Source organism: Diplotaxodon limnothrissa, linkage group LG15 (genome assembly GCF_057381915.1).
Source record: "Diplotaxodon limnothrissa isolate DT_005_m linkage group LG15, D_limnothrissa_male_GT1.1, whole genome shotgun sequence".
Taxonomy (NCBI): domain Eukaryota; kingdom Metazoa; phylum Chordata; class Actinopteri; order Cichliformes; family Cichlidae; genus Diplotaxodon; species Diplotaxodon limnothrissa.
In genome coordinates this window covers 12,687,056-12,705,944 of record NC_140610.1, presented here as the reverse complement: position 1 = coordinate 12,705,944, position 18,889 = coordinate 12,687,056, and the positions used below count along the sequence as shown (strand labels likewise).

The window sequence follows — 18,889 nt, the reverse complement described above, 5'->3', positions numbered from 1 at the left end:
AAGTAATGTTATGGCCAAGATTGTTTCTCCTTTTTTTTTTAACAGGACAAAGACTTAAAAGCCCTTACATCCCACCTAATAGCCATTTTATCCCCTCCTTTGAATAGACTCCACCCAGCCTCCTGCAAAGCAAGCATTTTCAAAGAGCCACAACTTGCTTAGGTTCATCCTCCCTTGTGAACCCTGTGTCCTTAAATGTAGCTCAGTAATGGCAGGCCTTGGAAAAAAAAAAGGTGTTTACACTGGGACAACATCCAGCAACTTGCTGATGACAACATCTGATGACAAAATATTGACATGACTCCAAAGTACACTCGTGAAAAGCTCCGCCTATACTTTCTGTGTCTCTGGTTTTGGTTAAAATTCAACTGAAACTACTTCCCCTTCACAAAACTTTTCAGAATAAGACTTCCAACATTTTGAGTTTCCCAATGCATTTGGGTTTTTTTTTCTTTTCTTTTTTTTGAGCTCACAAAGTAACAGCTGTAACTTAAAGCCCCCTCCTGAACTCTATACAAATTGATGCATTTTCAGAGTTTTCACATCACATAGTTGTAGGTGGAAAGTGTCTCGCCTATAACACGAGTTTAAGGTGCACACCGGTGAGCATGTCTGGTGACATCACAACCAAACCTGTTCCAAGAAGTAACTCTGCAACATATTTTTTAGCTTGCTTTGCTGGGCAACTTTCACTGATGTAGGGGACATCTTTTTATTGAGGAATTAAACTTTTGAAAATAAAAGAAACAGAAATGTTATAGTTGGTGTCCAAGTGATTGGGTGATACAAAGTTAATGAAATATTAGATCTTAACTGTGTTTGCAACTAGGAATTTACACATATAACACTGCCAAGGCAAGTTACCACTACAGAATACAGAGTACAGCGTTGGTTTCTTTGCTACTATTTGTACTCTTTTACAGATGTGGCAGGAAATTACTTTAGTTCCACAAATAAAAAAGAAGTGACAATAAATAGCCAGAATACTGATAAAATATCTAAATATAACATTACCCAAACATGTGACATGATATAGTCATATAGGAACCAAGTAGTTACCATAAAAAGAGAGTGTAGACTTTTAAGTTGTGTTACAGATCTACTTAACGTGATTCTTGAATTCTGAAATTCTGTTTTGCTGAAAGATAAAGGGATTTGTTTAAGAAACTGGAACCAAAACAGACCAACAGTGATCACAATCAGAATCAGCTTTATCGATCAAGTATATGAAATCAAACAAGGATTTGTGCTGTTCTTTTTTCTCTTTGTTCTCAATGTACTTAACAGAATAGACAAAAAGACAACAGCAACGTAACACAAACAATAACAACGTGTACAGTGTGTTTAGATTTATATTTGCAATGCAATGGTGCAGAGTGCAATAAATTGTGGAACAAATAACAGATGGATCACTAGTTATATATACAGTATATGCATGGAATATTGACAGTATTATGTATAATATAGACATGCACAGCAAAACAATATATACACCATGCTTTAGTCCAGCAGCAGGATTGTGGATGTTTGAGTTATATATAATTCATCATCATACAGTTAGGTTTTCAACTGCAATATAATTATTACTCGATTATAATCTAAACAGGTATATTAAGTATGGTGTCTTCTTCATAAAAGCGACCACTTTTCTTATTCCAAAGAACAATGCAATCTTTTAATAATCAGTGTGAATACATTTAATATTCTTATCTGATTTAAGAAATACTATAAAAATTATTTAAGTGTTAAAGTTGTAAATAAAAATAAACAAATTAGTATTTCTCCCCTAATTATTATTACTGTTAAAAACAAAAGTAAAATCATAATGACCATTTAAACCTAGATATCTTAATTCGTCTTTTGAACCGTTATTTGATGTCTGCAACAGCCCCCGACATGCACGGTTGCGTTAGCCTAGCTTAAGTATCTCTATACTGCCCTTTAACTTGTTGAAAATCTACTTTAACCTTATATGCAAACATGAGACGACTGTGAGTAACGCAGTTTGTAATGTGGCCAAAAAGTCATGGCCAACACACAGAGACACTCACTGCCACAGTTTGGTTTTATGTTTACGTGTCGTTAACGGCAGCGGCACAATTATTAACTCGCAGACTGCGTGGAGCTGCTGGCTGTTTGTGTTCAACCTCTTCGGCCGACTGTCAAAAAAAAAAAAGAAAGCTGGCAAGCGGGGGTTGATCTCGCGGCGGTTACACAGTGCGGGAAATTAACGTTAACTCAAACGCCCCCTGCTCAACGGATTTTACAACGGCTGTTTTTGGCTGGCTTTTACCCACAGTCATGTGATTGTAACGTAAAACCCCTAACCGGAAAACACCGACGGACGACCCTCTCTCCGCTGCCAACGAATGCAGCGTTTACAAGGAACAGTTGAAGCTGCTGCGAGCCCAGAGGACGGACGAGTCTCCGGTAACAAACAAACAACGGCGACACGGCAAACTCCGCCAATTTAAGGAGCGCGCAGGTACGGTTATTTTTAGCGACATACCAGCCAGTTCGTTTACTTGTATTGTAAAATTAGTGCGCTACTCGTGTGTGCTTCGGCTAATACTGTAATTGTCACGGGGAAGTTAAAAGAAACGCGTTCGTGACCAGCCCCATCCCCCTTGCGTCGCTCGCTCTCCTTCCTCGTATGTGTGTGTTGGCCGCGCGCGAGCGCGCACGTCCGTTTTCTCGCGCTAGCAATAGCAACCGAGAGAGACCTGAGGCAGGGGCAGGACTCAGTCCAAGCGCGCTTGTGTTGTACGCTCCGTCTGGGCTTCTTTATGTACTCGACGTATAATTTTCTGTTCTCTGTAATGAAATGCTTTATTTCTGTAGCGTGTTTACCTTCCTCGCATGCTTCCCTCATGGGCACTTGTACGGTGTATTTTTTTTTGAGAATCTCACTACGGAAGTAACTGTTCCACGTGTCTACATCACAGCGGGGGCGGTGCAACATTGTTACGAACAACTTAGTATTGATTAAGACGTACTCTATTGGCTTTCGAGTTGCTCGATTGCGGTTAAATAGTACTGTTATCTTACAAAATCGCGTAAGTGAAGCCCCAAATTAGACTGCTTTAAGAAAATAGGCGGATTCGGAGGCTCACCGCGATTTCTGGTGTTGCAGAAACCCGCAGCATATAGAAATAAATACTTTTGCAGTATCTATCTATCTATCTATCTATCTATCTATCTAAGTGAAAAGGTTATTTATTAAGAAAGAGCAGTCAATTAATGACTGAAGATTCTGATACATTAATGATTTCTGGTTCTCTTGTGGGTTTAGCAGCTATTAAGGACAACATTTGCCTCTGTCGTGTTGCTTTTAGTTTTCCTGTGCTGCTTTGTAAACCGAAAACTAGTGAACATAAAATTAGATATATAACATACATGATGCATGTCACTGTACTCAAAAAGCAACTATGATGTTGTGATAGAGTAGGTACCCAGGATCAGGGCAACTATTAATAAGACCATTCATTGATTGTTAGGTATATAGCAGTGCTGTAAAGAGGACACGCAGCTGTAGCACACCTAGATAAAAATAACCTAGCAGTAAAATCATAAAAATTAGGATGTTCATTTTTTTTCTCCATTTATTTTAGAGACATGGTTTGGAGATGATGGCGGTTTGGAATTGTGAGGTATTCTGAATAAAAAGCACAGATCGTCACTGACATAGATGGTGTAATATTGTGAGGTTAGATATTTAAGGTAGTGGGGCCCATCTTTACAGAGAAGAGCAGAAGAAATATAAACTGGAACCACAGATTGTTCTGTACTGTTATTTTTAGCTTGTTAATGTCTAATGTATGATGACCAAATTAGGGCAAAATACTTTTTAAGAAAAGTTATTATTGATTGATTGAGTGATCATTCATTTCACCTGTAATTGACTGTAAGCTGTCTGTTGTGAATGAAGAAAAGTGAGCAATTTAGCATTGGTGGAGGTTGGATTTAGTGCTGAATTGTAATTCTAGCAAGGTGTATCTACCTAGTGTATATTAATATTACGTGTGACAGAATCAAAGGTGGTCTATATTATGATTTAGTCTTCTGAGCCTTCTGTGCCAGTTTTTATTGCAGAAACTCTAGCATGTTCCTGGTGTGCTGCAATGCCAGCTTCTTTGCACTCTGACCTCTGAAGCAGATGTGCGGAGGGCTTTTGAATGCTTTTTTGTGGTGCTACACATTCTGATCTGTATGAGAAGTTAAGTGGTGAGGTGTCCCTTATTGTCTGCTTGCGTGATGTGGAGAACTGTTGTAGCAAGGAGAGCCACATGGTTATCTACTGAACAGGGCTAGAACCAGTTTGTCTTAGGAATGTGTGTCGACACCCATAACCCTGGTCATGTGATCGCCCAAAGCCCTCTCAGTCCTCCGGTGACCTAGGGTCAGCAAAAGCTCATCTCATTGGTTAGGTGAAGCCGCAGAGCTCAGAAATGCTCCTTGAGTTTGAATTCCCAGGACTTACCCAGAACTGAGTGCTTCAAAAAGTTAATTGTACACAGACAAGAGCTGCAGATATAGTATATAACAGTTAGTGCACTTTCACCGTAGGACACAGTTTTTAAAAGAGCTCAAATGTGTTATTCAGACCTGAATATTATATGTGGTTGTCTCCTCCAACTTTTAAAGGCTCAAACATCGTGGAAAACATAACATTAATTTAAAAAGCATGCAATTTCTACCTACCAGGATGTCATTTGAGGCCCTTTGACTAAATTTTTTTGTGTCAATGTTTGTTTGTAGTATGGTGATATAATTTTTAATTTCTCCATTAAATATTCTGAGTGGAAACCTTTTTCAGAATTATGTATTAATTAAAAAAAGGTTTTTGTATATGTTCCTCTCTCACACATCTAGTAGATGAGTTTCCTGTTATAGGAATTTAAATGCAATTTAAAGGTGTATTTTTGTTAAAATATACCTGGATATATATATCCATCACCATAGAAACACAGCCTTTGTTAGACATTTTGCAATTTTCATGATTAGGTTTTGTTGTTTTCTCATCAGCTCAGGGTAGCGTTTTTGAGACTGCCATTAGAAGTCAGTTAGGGACTCTTGAGTACAAAGCTAGTTTGAAAACTTCAAAGACAGCCAGTCAGTCTGGATAAAATTGATTAAAAGTGTCTGGTCTCTGAAGTTCATTCAGAACAAGAATATTTTTTCCATGCGTCTGATGTTCTGGATGAAATTTAAATAAGAAGCCGACTTGTTTTTCCCACGTCTACCAATGTACAACACTCAATATCCACAGGAGTTCAATACAGTTAGCCAATCAGATTAAGATGTTTGGATTTGCTAAATCATACCTTTGATAAGCATGCGTTTCTGTGAATTATTGCTTGAGAAATGATCTCCAGTGTCACTAAATGATTCTTTATGGTTGCGTCAAGTTAGCCTTTACAGGGTCGTTAGATCTCCACCGTCAGCCTAACTCTTTGTGGTCACAATACACTCTGGTCTGCTTCCAGACAGGAAACTTACTGTCGCTTGTGTCTGTGTGTGTTTTTGTGCGTCTTTGTGCAGGTTGAAGAATGGAGTTGGCCAACCATGGTCTTATCCTGCTGCAGCAGCTTAACGCTCAGAGAGAGTTTGGCTTCCTGTGCGATTGCACCGTGGCTATAGGAGATGTCTTCTTCAAAGCCCACAAAGCTGTCCTCGCTGCCTTCTCCAACTACTTTAGAATGCTCTTCATTCACCAAGACAGGTATAGCAGGAGAGTACTAATAGTTGTATCAGAGAAATAGCTCAGAAGTCCCTCAGTGATGACAATTTGCATTCAAACAGAATAATGCAGATGTAAAATGAAAAAACAACAACAACAAAAAAGTGATAAACAACTTGTTACAGGTTTTTAATTATTCAGACATCAGGAGTCCTCGCTTGAATCTGTTGTCTTTCCTGCTGAAAACTGAAACTTGTTGCAGCATTTTGCTGTTGCTTTTTTTTTTTTTTTTTAAATCTCAGGTATCATTTGATGTTAACTGACCATATTCTGTATGTATTTTAGTGACTGTGTGCGTCTTAAGGCTACGGACATACAGCCAGATATCTTCAGCTACCTCCTCAACCTGATGTACACAGGCAAACTTGCCCCACAGCTCATAGACCCTGCACGACTGGAGCAGGGGGTCAGATTCCTGCACGCCTATCCACTCCTGCAGGAGGCAAGCCAGTCTGTGTATTCCCACCCCGAGCAAAGCATCAACCTCTCAACCTCTCTCTATGGCATCCAGATCTCTGACCAACAGGTTGCGCTGTCGGCCAGACTGCCCAGTCGGCAGAATCTCTCTTCACCCTTTGATACCGAGCAGGGGAGCTCAGAAGGAAAGTATCCAGCCACGCCGCCTACTAGTTCATACACAAATTCCTTACCACCAAAGCAAGCTTCCTCACCCCCAGATATGGAGGCTTCAACTAGTGGTGCAAAGCCTACGGTTGAGGACGGGGTAATGGATATCCTAAGTCCGGACGGTTCGTCAGCAGGTGCCATCCTCCATGTAAAGCCCAGCATAATGAAGCGGAGTTCCTCCTTTAGGAAGCATTACTCCTGCCATCTCTGCAGGAGTCGATTTACCCAGAGAAGTCTCCTGCGAGAGCACCTCCTGCAGCACACACAGGCTCTTCAGCAGACCTCGACTGAGCCCAGCAATTCACTCTCACTTGTCATAACTAAAGAGCACGGCTTACCAGCTGAGGGAGTTCTAAAGGGAAACAAGGCTGGGTCAAGTGGCTCGGTTGCACCGACAGCGGTCGAGATCATTAGCGACAGTGAGCAAACCCCTGTTTCAGGTACCAATTCAGACTCTCCTCGAGCAGAGGTGTCCACTTCCAGCTGGGGAGTGGGAGGGTTAAATTCTCAGGCCGATACGCCTCCTCCTTCAGATATCGCAGACATCGACAACCTGGAGAACACAGACGTGGACCGGGAAGTGAAGCGACGGAAGTACGAGTGCTCCACTTGTGGCCGCAAGTTTATTCAGAAGAGCCACTGGCGCGAACACATGTACATCCACACAGGAAAGCCTTTCAAATGCAGCACTTGTGGCAAGAGCTTTTGCCGTGCCAACCAGGCAGCCCGGCACGTGTGCTTAAACCAGGGGGCCGACACATACACCATGGTGGACCGGCAGAGTATGGAGCTGTGCGCTGCAGGTGACGACAGCAACCAGATGGAGGCGATGTTTATGGGCTCATCGAAGCCTTACAAGTGTAACATTTGTGCAACTACGTTCTCTAGCCCGAATGAGGTGATCAGACATCTGTGTTTCACCCAAGGGGGATTAGTGGGGCTGCAGGGAAACTCAGGTGCAGGTGCGCTGCTCCCACGTGAAGAATTTTCCAAAGATGAAGGCTCAGATTTGTCCAACTCTGTTACCCCACTAGAACCCATAAAGACTGAGGAAATCCTCGTAGAATAGTGCCAAGGCTTGTGCTTCTGTCCTGTTTTTGAAAAAAAAAACAAACAAGTGTGTTATCTAAATTATGTTCAATAGGTAAGCTAAAGGTGAAGATAGTCAGGTGACGTATGTTTGAGGCTCTCTTAAACTTTATTTTTTTAAAGGTGCAGTGTTTAGGCTCGATAAAACAATGTTTAAAGTAAATACGCTTGCTCTGTTTGGAAGAAAATCAAATACGTGACATTTGGCTTGAGGCTCGACTACCACTGTTTTGTGTTATCATTTAATTGTTAGCGCACATTGGTATTATATCTGACATGTTAGGGTGTACCACACTCTCATGAGCTACTATTGTGGTGAGGCAGTTTCTTCTCTATAAAAGGAAGAGGAAGCCGAGGCAGTTCCGGAGGAGACAGCATGTTGCAAGATGAGTTGCCTGTGCTAAATTTGTGAGAGGTGCAAAGTTCTAACAATTCCTCTGGACGTGCACAGTAGAGTCGCTTCTACATGTCCATAAATGAGAGGCTGATTTCACAGATCAGGCATAAGAATTTCCGGCTAAAAGCACACAAACCTGAGACAATCTGCGCTCTTATTTGAGTAGATTCTTAATATGCATCAAACTACATTTGTCTTCCATTAGTCTACTTGTGAGGGCTCGGCAGATTGAACACCTCGACCTGTAATCATTAATTCTCAGCAACGATTTAGTTTCCTTTCTGTTCTGCGGAGTGTGGTTGAGGTTCCTGCGTCAGTCCTGTCACGCCACATTAAAGCACAATTTCTTTTCGTAATACGTGTTTGGCCACTGAGGAAAAAGTCACAGGGAACACATTTCATCTGTCTACAGTTGTGCTGCTTTGATTCGACTCATCTTTCTTGCTGTGTGTGAGTGTGTGAGACATTGTATAACTTTTTAATAACTAGGTTCTGATTTGAAGAAGCAATATGATCCATTCAGACACGCATACCTAGATGGAAGGCTGTCCTGTACAATATTTTACATCTTGTCTTTACAGTTAGCCTGGGTCATCTTCTAAAAATCCTTATAATATTTGTTTGTAACGCTTTTATTATTATTTTATATACTCTGCTATACTTACAAAGACTACATTGTATTGAAAAGATTTATGTATACTAGTTGAAAAATCGCTTTTCAAAAACACACACATAAGGATGACCGTGATAAATATCTTTCTCCAAAAATTAGGCTGTGATTTAAAAATTAGTTTTAAGCCTCCTTAACTTGCCAACTTAGTGCTCACTGTTGATATATTTTAAAAATCATTTTGTGAAAAGGGAATTTATTTGGGAAGTTGAAGGGTTGTTTTGTTTTTTAGTTGTTTGTTTTCTATTCTTTAGTTCTGTCCACATTAGAAAAAAGTAGTGGCACCAGCAATTGTGATTCATAGAAAAACTTTGGGCTTGTTCAAGCTGACAGTGGGATATAGGAAGAGTTTTGATTAACATGAAGTTTGCAAGATATACGAAGTAACAGGGTTATGTAATTATATGGAATTATAAAATGTGCTTTTCACTAATTCTTTGGGATATCCAAACACTTTGTATGTACTACTGATGACTGGAACTTGTGAGACATCTTTTGAATAAGTGTGGAATAAATGTGAAGCTAGGAAAAGTTTTTACTCCTTACATAATTTCTCATCCTCGAATATAATAAGCTCCACTGCTGTAAATTAAATGATAAAGTTGTTAACAAGCGTATATTTTCATTTCTCTATTTCAGAACTGAACTTTATTTTAACTGTGATTAAAAATCTACTCGTAGAAATATCTTTAATTTGTTCTTCTTTTTTTTTTTTTTTTAAGTATTGCAATGAAGTCAGTGCAGGGCGACGTGTAAACATCTCTCCAAGAGGAAATTACTTGTTACAAAATTGCGTTTTTTACTTTACTTTTAATAGAATCTGTGCTTCCAAATTTCTCCAGTTTACTCCAGTTTTTCCCGTATTCTCTTTTAAAGTATTTCCATACCATTTCTCAAGAGGGTACAAAAACAGAAGCATACTGCACGTACTGTTATCTTGCTCCATGACACAGTATAGTTGTGGTGGTAGTAGAGATGAATTTAACAATTTAGAAATATGGGGAGAAACTACAACTGCCAACTAAGGCACACAAAAGTTACACTGCCCGTGTTGTAAATGCATTATTTTAGTAATTAATGAAAATGCTAAAAATGCTCATCTCTAGTGTGTTTAACATGCTTAATCTGTTGATAGAGCAGTTTTCTTTTACCCCCAGCTTAAAATTTGCTTCCATCTGTTTTTCCTTCCTGAGTAGCAGAAAGCAGTTGTTGCTTTGATGCAGTTAGCCCACCCATGAGCTAGATGGAGCTGTTTCTCCTTGCTCAGCCTGAATGAAGGGGAACGCTTTCAAACTTAAACAGTTAATTTATACCGATCTGACTGTGTGGTTGCCAATGACATAAACGACCTATTTTGCCAGGAGTTGTCTTCATGTCAAGTTTAGTTATCATAAAAGCACAAATGTCTGTGAATATGTACTAGTGCAAATGTTCAGTCTTCTAACAGGGAGCGGTTCTTGCATGACTGTCTCAAGGGAGGCAGTTGAAATGCTGTACTACTGACTTTTATTTCTCTGAGCTACATTGATGTACAGAAAAATGCACAGCTTAAAAAAAAGGAGAAAAAAAGATTAACCCTCCCCAAGGTTGAAATTGTGCTTTAGACACATCGGTCTTGTAACTGAATGGATGTGTTTGTGTGTCTCAGGAAGATGAAATTTTTTGTCTTTTCCGTTTGCTGGTTTTGAGATGATAATTTCACTGAGGACTCCCCCCAACCTAACCCATGAAACCTGACTGCAAACAATGTTAGTCCCCCCCAGTGCCCATCAGACATCTACTGTGATCAATCTGTATTCTCAGGAATGTGAGTAACTTTTCTGTATAAACTTTTTTTTTTTCTGTGAAGAAAGAACAATAAAAACATTTCTTTTTGATGATTTTGTCTTGTTTTCCCCACCAGCAGAACTTCTGGATGACACATTTTATGTCACTACTACTGATTTACCAGAAATGCATAATCATCCAAGTCCCAAGAAAGGATGTGTCATTTTCAGTGAGAAACGCTTTGTGAAACATCCAAGTGATAAAACATGTCGCTCGCTGAAAACGCCACATCCAGATGAACAGAATGAACTTTCTGGGGTTCCATTGTAGAAGATTTGAATAAGAATTTTTAACTGTAGACTTGTTACCACTGATTTTAAGTCCAGTTCTTGTGTAATTTCACAAGAAATTACACAAGAAACCCAGAAATTACTGTGGCGCCTCTGTCAGTGCGCCCCAGGGCAGCTGTGGCTACAATGTAGCTGCCATCACCAGTGTGTGAATGTGTGTGTGAATGGGTGAATGACTGAATGTAGTGTAAAGCGCTTTGGGGTCCTTAGGGACTAGAAAAGCGCTATACAAATGCAGGCCATTTGATTTGAATACTTCAGTCTTTTCTCCCAGTTTTCCTTCAAAAAGGGCTTCATGCCAGCCACCTTTTTACTAAGATCACTTCTGATAAGGCTTCAATGAACATTAGAGGGATCAACTGAAGAGCCAGATGCATGTCTCAGTCGTCTAGTTTTTATATGTAGTCTTCTTTAGTCCTCTGCTTGTCAAACATCCTCATTTTTTTAAGGACATTCTGCACACCATGCTGAGATATACCACAGTTTAGCTTATAGCTCTTTGGGAATCACCTTGTTTGTGCAAACATGCTGTTTTATGTCTGTCAAACTGTGTTATATCTGGTATTTTTCACAGATTCGGGTAAAGAAATTAGACTAAAGTGTGTGGTTTTGTGACAGGCTGCTAGTAAAGTGTCTAAAGATGGAGTTTAAACTTGGTTCTTTGCCAAGTTGTCTGTTATGCCCCTTTATGATTGAATGATTGGTGGTTACTGTAAGTGGTTTGCTTAACAAACTAACTAAACCTGTGGACCTAGAATCCAGTGATCTGAATTCAAAAATTGGTGAGACCTGCTTTTTGGAGGTGAAACCATTTGGCATGTCTTCTCTGGCACACCAGAACTGTGCTACAATTGTGTTTTCAGTGAGAGGTGTATAAAATCAAGCAGATAACCATGACCTCTACTTATTTCAGAATATCCCTCTACCAGTACCTGTAGGTCTTTTTCTTAACTTAAAGAAAATTATTACCAATTTTATTTGGCAAAATCATCGCCATCGGCTTCGGTTAACTCTATTATATCTGCCATTTGACAGGGATGGGCTTAAGGGTCCTAACTTTCAGTGGTACTATTGGGCTGCACAATTGCGCATGAGGATATACTATTTCTCATCTGATCCACCTCCGGCATGGGTTTAGATGGAACCAGTCTTACTTAATTCAGAATACTTTTTGGCAGGTTGCCACGACCTGACAGTATGAACACTACAGCAGGGGTTCCATGGTGTAATGGTTAGCACACTGGACTCTGAATCCAGCGATTCGAGTTCAAATCTCGGTGGGACCTGATATTTGCGAGGTGAAACCATACTACATGTCTTCTCTGGCACTTTGAATTTCTGTATGAATTGTGTTTTCAGTGAACGCCGTATAAAATCAAGCAGCTAACCATGACGTCTGCCTTTACAAAACACTTGTCAATCACTAAAGAGTAGTACTAAAGAGCTGTGTGAAATTCAGTTGCACACCACACAAAGTTACAGAGTAAAAGTCAACAACTGTACAGCACTAAACCTCCTCTGTCTTTAACATCAAAAAACAAACAAACATGAGCATCGTGGTATGGGTTTCCATGGCTTTTGGTTTTGTGAAGTATAATATTTATGTCTTCCAAAGTAAAGTTTTAAGCCCCACTTGTTTTAAATCTGTAACATGTGTAACAGCAGCATGCCATGAAAATTTGATGATAACACGTGCATGTTTATGGTCGCCAAACAATTATGTATGTAAACAACACTTATCTGACTAAACTACGTTGAGCTAATGCAGATTTTATTCTTATTTTATTGGTGAGGAGAGAGGATGGAACCAAAAATGCATTTATCCCCGTGTTCTGTGTTAATGAAAATCACCCAACAGGAAAGCAGCTGGGCATTCATTTGAAACCAGTTCACAGGTTGGGCTGTGGTTCCCCCTCTAGCGTCTCTGCTTGAACTTTCAACTGTGAACCTCTTAGATCCAACCTTCCCAACTGCTCATCTCGCAAAAGACAAAATGGAAGAACCCAGAATGTCTTTTTATACCTGATCACGCTTTTTCACGCTTCCCTCACAGGACGTCACATTTCACACTTTGGCCATCCAATCAAGTTGTTGACATCTAATCATTCCTGTCCACCCACACCTGATCTTTCTATTTCGATCTGACTTACAACATTTAACACAAACTTTTAAATCAATATATTTTCTTTGTAATTATTTTTTATTTGTTTTTGTTTATTACATGCACTTAACATACAAGTATATCGAATGGAAATCAGCAACTGCACGGGATTATTCAACTAGTGGGCTGTCACAATGTGTTAGGATGGCCGAGCGGTCTAAGGCGCTGCGTTCAGGTTGCAGTCTCACCTGGAGGCCTGGGTTTGAATCCCACTTCTGACAATTGTTTCTTTGCACTTCTTTCTTACTGATACTCATGGGTCTTTGATCAGTGGTTGTTGATCAATGGTCATGAGAATTTGCATAATCATGATGAAGGAACTGACCTCCAAGCCCACTGTTCCTTCAGGGGACTGGTTTCAGTCATTATGCAAATATACAAGTTAATATATAAGTTTATAAGATTGGGGAAACCTGCAGTCAGCAGAGACTGAAGAAGTCACTTGGATGAGTGACGAGACGTTTCTCCCACTGAAAACGCTACATCCAGATGAACAGAATCAACCTTTGGAGACTTCTTACTGTTGTGACAAAATACACTTGAAACTGGCAACTATGAGAGTTGTGCACTGTTCATCCCTGACAGCAGTGGATTTTGTAATCATGCAGAATGTAACAACATTCTAGATAATTGTAATAAAATTCACTAGAGGGTGGATTTGTTCACACTGACACTGATGTGCTAAAAACCAGATTTTGTGAAGTCATAACTTTCAGCAAGTTGAAACAATCTTTATCTTTTACTCCAACTATCCCAAAATAAGGACTGGTCCTTCCCATGTGATGGTATGAAAATATGAAAGGCTGTCATCATTTCAGATGTTTACTGTGTAAATGTTTGTTTGTTTGAATGTTTTTTTGTCTCTCTTTTTTTTTGTTTTTTTACCTTGCCTTGCTTGGTATCATTCTTTTCAGCACAACCTCACGTGTCTGAATTTACAGTTATTTTTTCATTGACATACTGTATTAACACAACTGATCTGAAATCACACAAAAACATAAAATCCTAGTAGTAGTTATATTTTCTTCTTACTGTAAAAACCACAGACATGTGACATTAAAAATTCCAAACAGCACCTGATATCATCTTATACATTCAATTCATGTTGTTGTCACAGAATTGATATGTCAGGTATACCTGACTCTACATCCCACAGAAGCCTCATCAGCCCTTTGTCTTTTTCATTCACTTCAAATATTACATTTCTGCCATAACCTCGATAACAGCAGCTGTCTGGAATTTTTACCGTCACCACAATGCAACTTGGCAAGAGTTAGGATGGCTGAGCGGACTAAGGTGCTATGATTAGGACACAGTTTCTCCTGGAGGCGTGTTTTCGAGTCCCACTTCTGTTCCGTTTCACAAGTAGGCAGTATTCACTTCTGAGGTTGCACCTTATGTGAGACACCCTTATTAGTGTATCCACAGACGTGCTTGTAGCACACTCCTTATCCGTGCACTCTGCCGGCTTCTGTAATGATGGAAAGAATTGGTCTAGCCCCTCTCTTGTATTAGAGCCTACAGGGATGACATGACGATCATTACAACAACAAAACCATGTACTAGGCCATTGCTACAGAAGCTCCAGGAAAACATCGAATAGGCAAGAATGGAGTTTAAGCGAAGTAAATCTCGCAGCATCTCCATCCTAAAAGGAAAACTGACAGCCGAGCAATTCTATATCAGTGGAGAACCAATTCCAACAGTCTAAGAGACGTCCAACAAGAGCCTGGGATGGTGGTATAATGTAGACCTCAATGATACCTGGCAACTGGGCTAATGACCTCAAGCGGATTAACAACACTGCACTCCTTGAGTGAGGCTTGAGATGTCACTCAAGGACTCCCGGGACCCCATAGTGAGGGTCGCTGCTCCCACCCTAGCAACAGGGAGGAAGTGGACCCCAGCCACGTCTGTGCTACAGGCCAAATCGGCTCTGAGCCATAATGACGTGGTGGATCGCGTCCAACAGGGCAGAGAAGGATTTGGTCTTGGCAACAGGCATCTGTAACTGAACGTCAAAAATTGGTGGTGGAGGAGGTGTGTCGAAAGGAGGAAACAGTAAGACATGCCAGAGCCATATCGCTGGCCAAGCAGGGTCACTGGATGAATTGGGAGAGTGTTGAAAAGAGGAAACTCTTATGGAGTGAAATCGGTGGGACCTGATTTTTGGGGGGTGAAACCATACTGCATGTCTTCTCTGGCACATTGAATTTCTGTATGACTTGTGTTTTCTGTGAGAGCTTTATAAAATAAAGCAGCTAACCATGACGTCTGCCTTTACAAAACACTTGTCAATCACTAAAGAGTTCCTTCACTTGTCAGTCACTATGTGGTACTAAAGAGCTGTTTGAAATTCAGTTACAACCCACACAAAGTTACAGATTGGAGTATCTGAGTGCTGAGGTGCGCTTGTGTGCAAAAGTCACAAACACTCTGCTGACTCACAGCTCCAAACCTCTTCCGACCTCAAAGTCAGCACAGAAAGTGGGCGCCACGAGCTTCGGAGTATGTATTTACATGGCTGAAGAGCTGCTATATTCGAACAAACGCCTCCAGAGGAGACTGCGACCTGAACGCAGTGCCTTAGACCGCTTGGTGACCAAAAACATGAACAAGTTATCATTATGTGACATGCAGTATGGCTTCACCTCCCAAAAAGCAGGTCCCACCGAGACTTGAACTCAGATCGCTGCATTCAAAGTCCAGAGTGCTAACCACTACACCATGGAACCAATGTGAAAGCGTGAGAACTGTCAGGTCATGGCAACCTGCCAAAAAGTATTCAGCCAAATGATCAGTATGGATGACATTGTAGATTATTCGCACTACGTTTCCATGGCTGAACAGCTGCTATATGTGTTATGAGAAGGATAATGTTTGTTTCTTCCAAAGTATCTAACAGTGGTAACCTCCACCAAACTGACACTGCAATGTCAGAATGGCTGAGTGGTCTAAGGTGCTGCGTTTAGGTTGCACTCTCCCGTGGAGGCGTGGGCTTGAATCCCACTTCTCACAGTGAAGCTTTACTCTTCTTGATATTGTGACAAAATACTCTTGGGTTAACCACGAGCTTTCTGAAAACTTGCATATAACAATTGTGCACCATTCATTCCTCATCTTTGCTGCCCATCATTACAACTTTGCTAATGATGGGCAGCAGGTTAGTGTCATGATGTCACCTCAGACATAGTTAAAAGCCCTGTTAACGTAGCTGCTTCTCGCCGGGTGCGGTGGCGCGTGCCTGTAATCCAAGCTACCGGGAGGCTGAGGTTGGAGGATCGTTTGAGCTCACGAGCTCTGAGCTGCAGCAGGCTATGTCGATTAACACAAAATAATTATCCTCATTCAAAAGTCATGTAAGAACCTCATTGGCTTACGGAATGTTGATGTTATTTAAAAAATTCATACAAAAACATGACCTCATTCTAGAATGTCATGTGACAACCTCATTGGCTTATGGAATTGTGATGTCACAGGCTTCTGAATCCATAAATAGGGGTGAGGAGGTACAACTTTCAGTCCGTTATTTGCAGCACTTATGTTAGCAGCATTCAAACGTTCACCAGTAAAGCATTTTCAAACATTTGGATCCTTTTCGTACTCACGGTATACAGACTCCAACATGTCTCAGAAAGAGCAAGAAAGACAAGAAGCTGACCCCAGCTCTATTCCATGGTATGAGTCCCTAGACCCTTACATCAGCTCTCTTCCTTGGGATGAACAGGTGGAATTAGAGGAAAAGCGATTGGAAGAAATGGAGAAGGAAAATCTCATGAACAGAGAAAAGATTAAGATCCTGACAGAAGAAAATGAGAGAAAGAGCGCTGAATTAGAAAAATTATCCTACCAGCTTCAGGAAAGGGAAGGTATTATTGAGGAGAAACAATGGGCTCTCCAAGATAAGAAGAATCACGAGCTCCAAGAAAAGCTTGATGAAGCTCTAGAAAAAATTCAAGATCTGCTCCAAAATGAGAAAAAAGAGAGCATTAAAGGGGATAAAATGCTCAAGAAGAATCAGGAGCTCCAAGAACAGCTTGATGGAGCTCTGGAAAAAAATAAAGATCTGCTCCAAAAGGAGAAAAAAGAGAGCATAAAACAGGAAAACATGGTCAAGAAGAATCAGGAGCTCCAAGAGAAGTTTGACAAAGCTCTGGAAAAACTGAAGGAAATCCACCAAGAAGAGAAGCAACAGTCCACACAGCAGAGAGACATGCAGAGCAAACTCCAAGCCATGGAGGAAAAATACAAAGCACTGCAGGTGAAACATGACAAAACTCTGCACAAAAGTCAACAGTTGCTTCAAGACAAGAAGCAAATGGAAATGAAACAGAAGGAAATGGACTCCAAGCTTGACGAGATGGAGGAAAAACACAGATTGCTCCAAATCAAGCTTGAGAAAACAGTGCACAGAAATAAAGAGTTCATTCAAGAGAGAGAGCAACAAGAAATGCTGGAGAAAGAAACAGACTCCCAGCTTGAAGTCTTGGAGGAAAAACTGAAAATGCTGCAACTAACTCTTGAGGAAACACTGCTCAAAAATAAAGAGCTGCTTCAAGAAAAAGACCAACAGAAAATACATCAGGAAGAAATGGATTGCAAGCTGAGGAACATCGAGAAACAAAATGAAGGCTTGCGAGTAATGCTTGATGAAGCTCTGGAGAGAAATAAAGAGTTTCTGCACGAGAAAGACCAACAGAAAATAAAAAAGGAAGAAATGGATTGCAAGCTGAGGCACATCAAGAAACAGAATGAAGGCTTGCAAGTGATGCTTGATGAAGCTCTGGAGAGAAATAAAGAGTTTCTTCACAAGATAGACCAACAGAAAATAAAAAAGGAAGAAATGGATTGCAAGCTGAGGAACATTGAGAAACAAAATGAAGGCTTGCGAGTAATGCTTGATGAAGCTCTGGAGAGAAATAAGGAGAACCTCCAAGAAAAGAAACAAGAGCCCGTAGAGCAGAGAGACCTGCAGAGCAAACTCCAAGCCATGGAGGAAAAATACAAAGCGCTGCAGGTGAAACATGACAAAACTCTGCACAAAAGTCAACAGTTGCTTCAGGACAAGAAGAAACTGGAAATAAAACAGAAGGAAATGGACTCCAAGCTTGACGAGATGGAGGAAAAACACCGATCGCTCCAAATCAGGCTTGATAAAAAAGTGCACGGAAATAAAGAGCTTCTTCAAGAAAAAGACCAACAGAAAATACAACAGGAAGAAGAAAAACTTCATCTCCAGAGGAAAAATCAAGCACTCCAAGAATTGTATAACGAAACAAAGTACAAATCAACTGTACTGGAAGAAGAAAAGAAAAAGCTGGAAAAACAATGCTCAGCGATGCAGAGTAGCATCAATGAGATGCTGAGAAAAAATACCGAACTTGAGGAACTTTCTAAGACCTTGAAGTACAAAAACACTGAAATCCAGGCGCAAAAGCAAGAACAACAGAAAACACATAAAGACCTGCAGTGTAGACTTCAAGAAATCCAGAAGAGAAACCAGCAGCTGGAAGACATGCACACAGATGTGCACAAGGCAAAGCGAATAGAGGAGGCAACAGTTAAAGAACTGAAAGACAAGCTTAAAGAAAAACAAGAACAATTAGAAGACATGGTGAAAAGATGCAACAAACTTGAGAAAGAAAACGCAGAAACAATCGATGAGCTGAAAACCCTCATCATTGAGAAAAAAGTGCTGGTGGAAGAGTATCTGAAAAAGAAGAAAAAACGCTTCCACTGGTTCTGGAGGAGGGGCACTGCTGCTTCTCACCTGATGTAACCTCGTCTTCCTCCACCTCTATTCCATCTTCATTTCCCCCCTTCCCCTCCCTCCTTTTTCTTTTTTCACCCTCACCCCCCGACCAGTCCCGGCAGTTGACTGCCCCCTCCTGAGCCTGGTTCTGCCATAGGTTTCTCCTTTAGGTGTCTTTCACTTTAAAAGGAGTTTTTCCTATCCACTGTCGCCTGCTGCTTGCTCAGAGGGGATTGTTGGGGTTTTCTCTCATCTCTCTCTTTCATTCTTTCTATCCTTTCCCCCCCTTCTGCCTTTTCCTTTACCCAATAAACACAATTGCCCACATTTTACATT

The 18,889-nt window shown here is 40.6% G+C and overlaps 2 protein-coding genes and 2 non-coding genes across 4 annotated transcripts; 3 read left to right on the top strand and 1 right to left on the bottom strand.

Moving 5' to 3' along the window:
• The first annotated feature begins 2,137 nt into the window (after positions 1–2,137).
• zbtb2b (zinc finger and BTB domain containing 2b) lies at positions 2,138–8,519 on the top strand. The gene is made up of 3 exons (XM_085372326.1): positions 2,138–2,485; positions 5,542–5,722; positions 6,026–8,519. Exons 2-3 carry the CDS (start codon positions 5,550–5,552, stop codon positions 7,434–7,436), a joined length of 1,584 nt encoding a protein of 527 aa, XP_085228452.1. The 5' UTR covers positions 2,138–2,485; positions 5,542–5,549; the 3' UTR covers positions 7,437–8,519.
• A 3,335-nt stretch (positions 8,520–11,854) lies between these two features.
• Positions 11,855–11,926, top strand: trnaq-cug (transfer RNA glutamine (anticodon CUG)). The gene has a single exon. It is a non-coding gene; the product is annotated as a tRNA-Gln (tRNA).
• A 3,538-nt stretch (positions 11,927–15,464) lies between these two features.
• On the bottom strand, positions 15,465–15,536 carry trnaq-uug (transfer RNA glutamine (anticodon UUG)). The gene has a single exon. It is a non-coding gene; the product is annotated as a tRNA-Gln (tRNA).
• Positions 15,537–16,188: 652 nt separating this feature from the next.
• Positions 16,189–18,871, top strand: LOC146617168 (uncharacterized). Its single transcript, XM_085373155.1, has one exon. It carries the CDS (start codon positions 16,343–16,345, stop codon positions 18,578–18,580), a length of 2,238 nt encoding a protein of 745 aa, XP_085229281.1. The 5' UTR covers positions 16,189–16,342; the 3' UTR covers positions 18,581–18,871.
• The last annotated feature ends 18 nt before the right edge of the window (positions 18,872–18,889 follow it).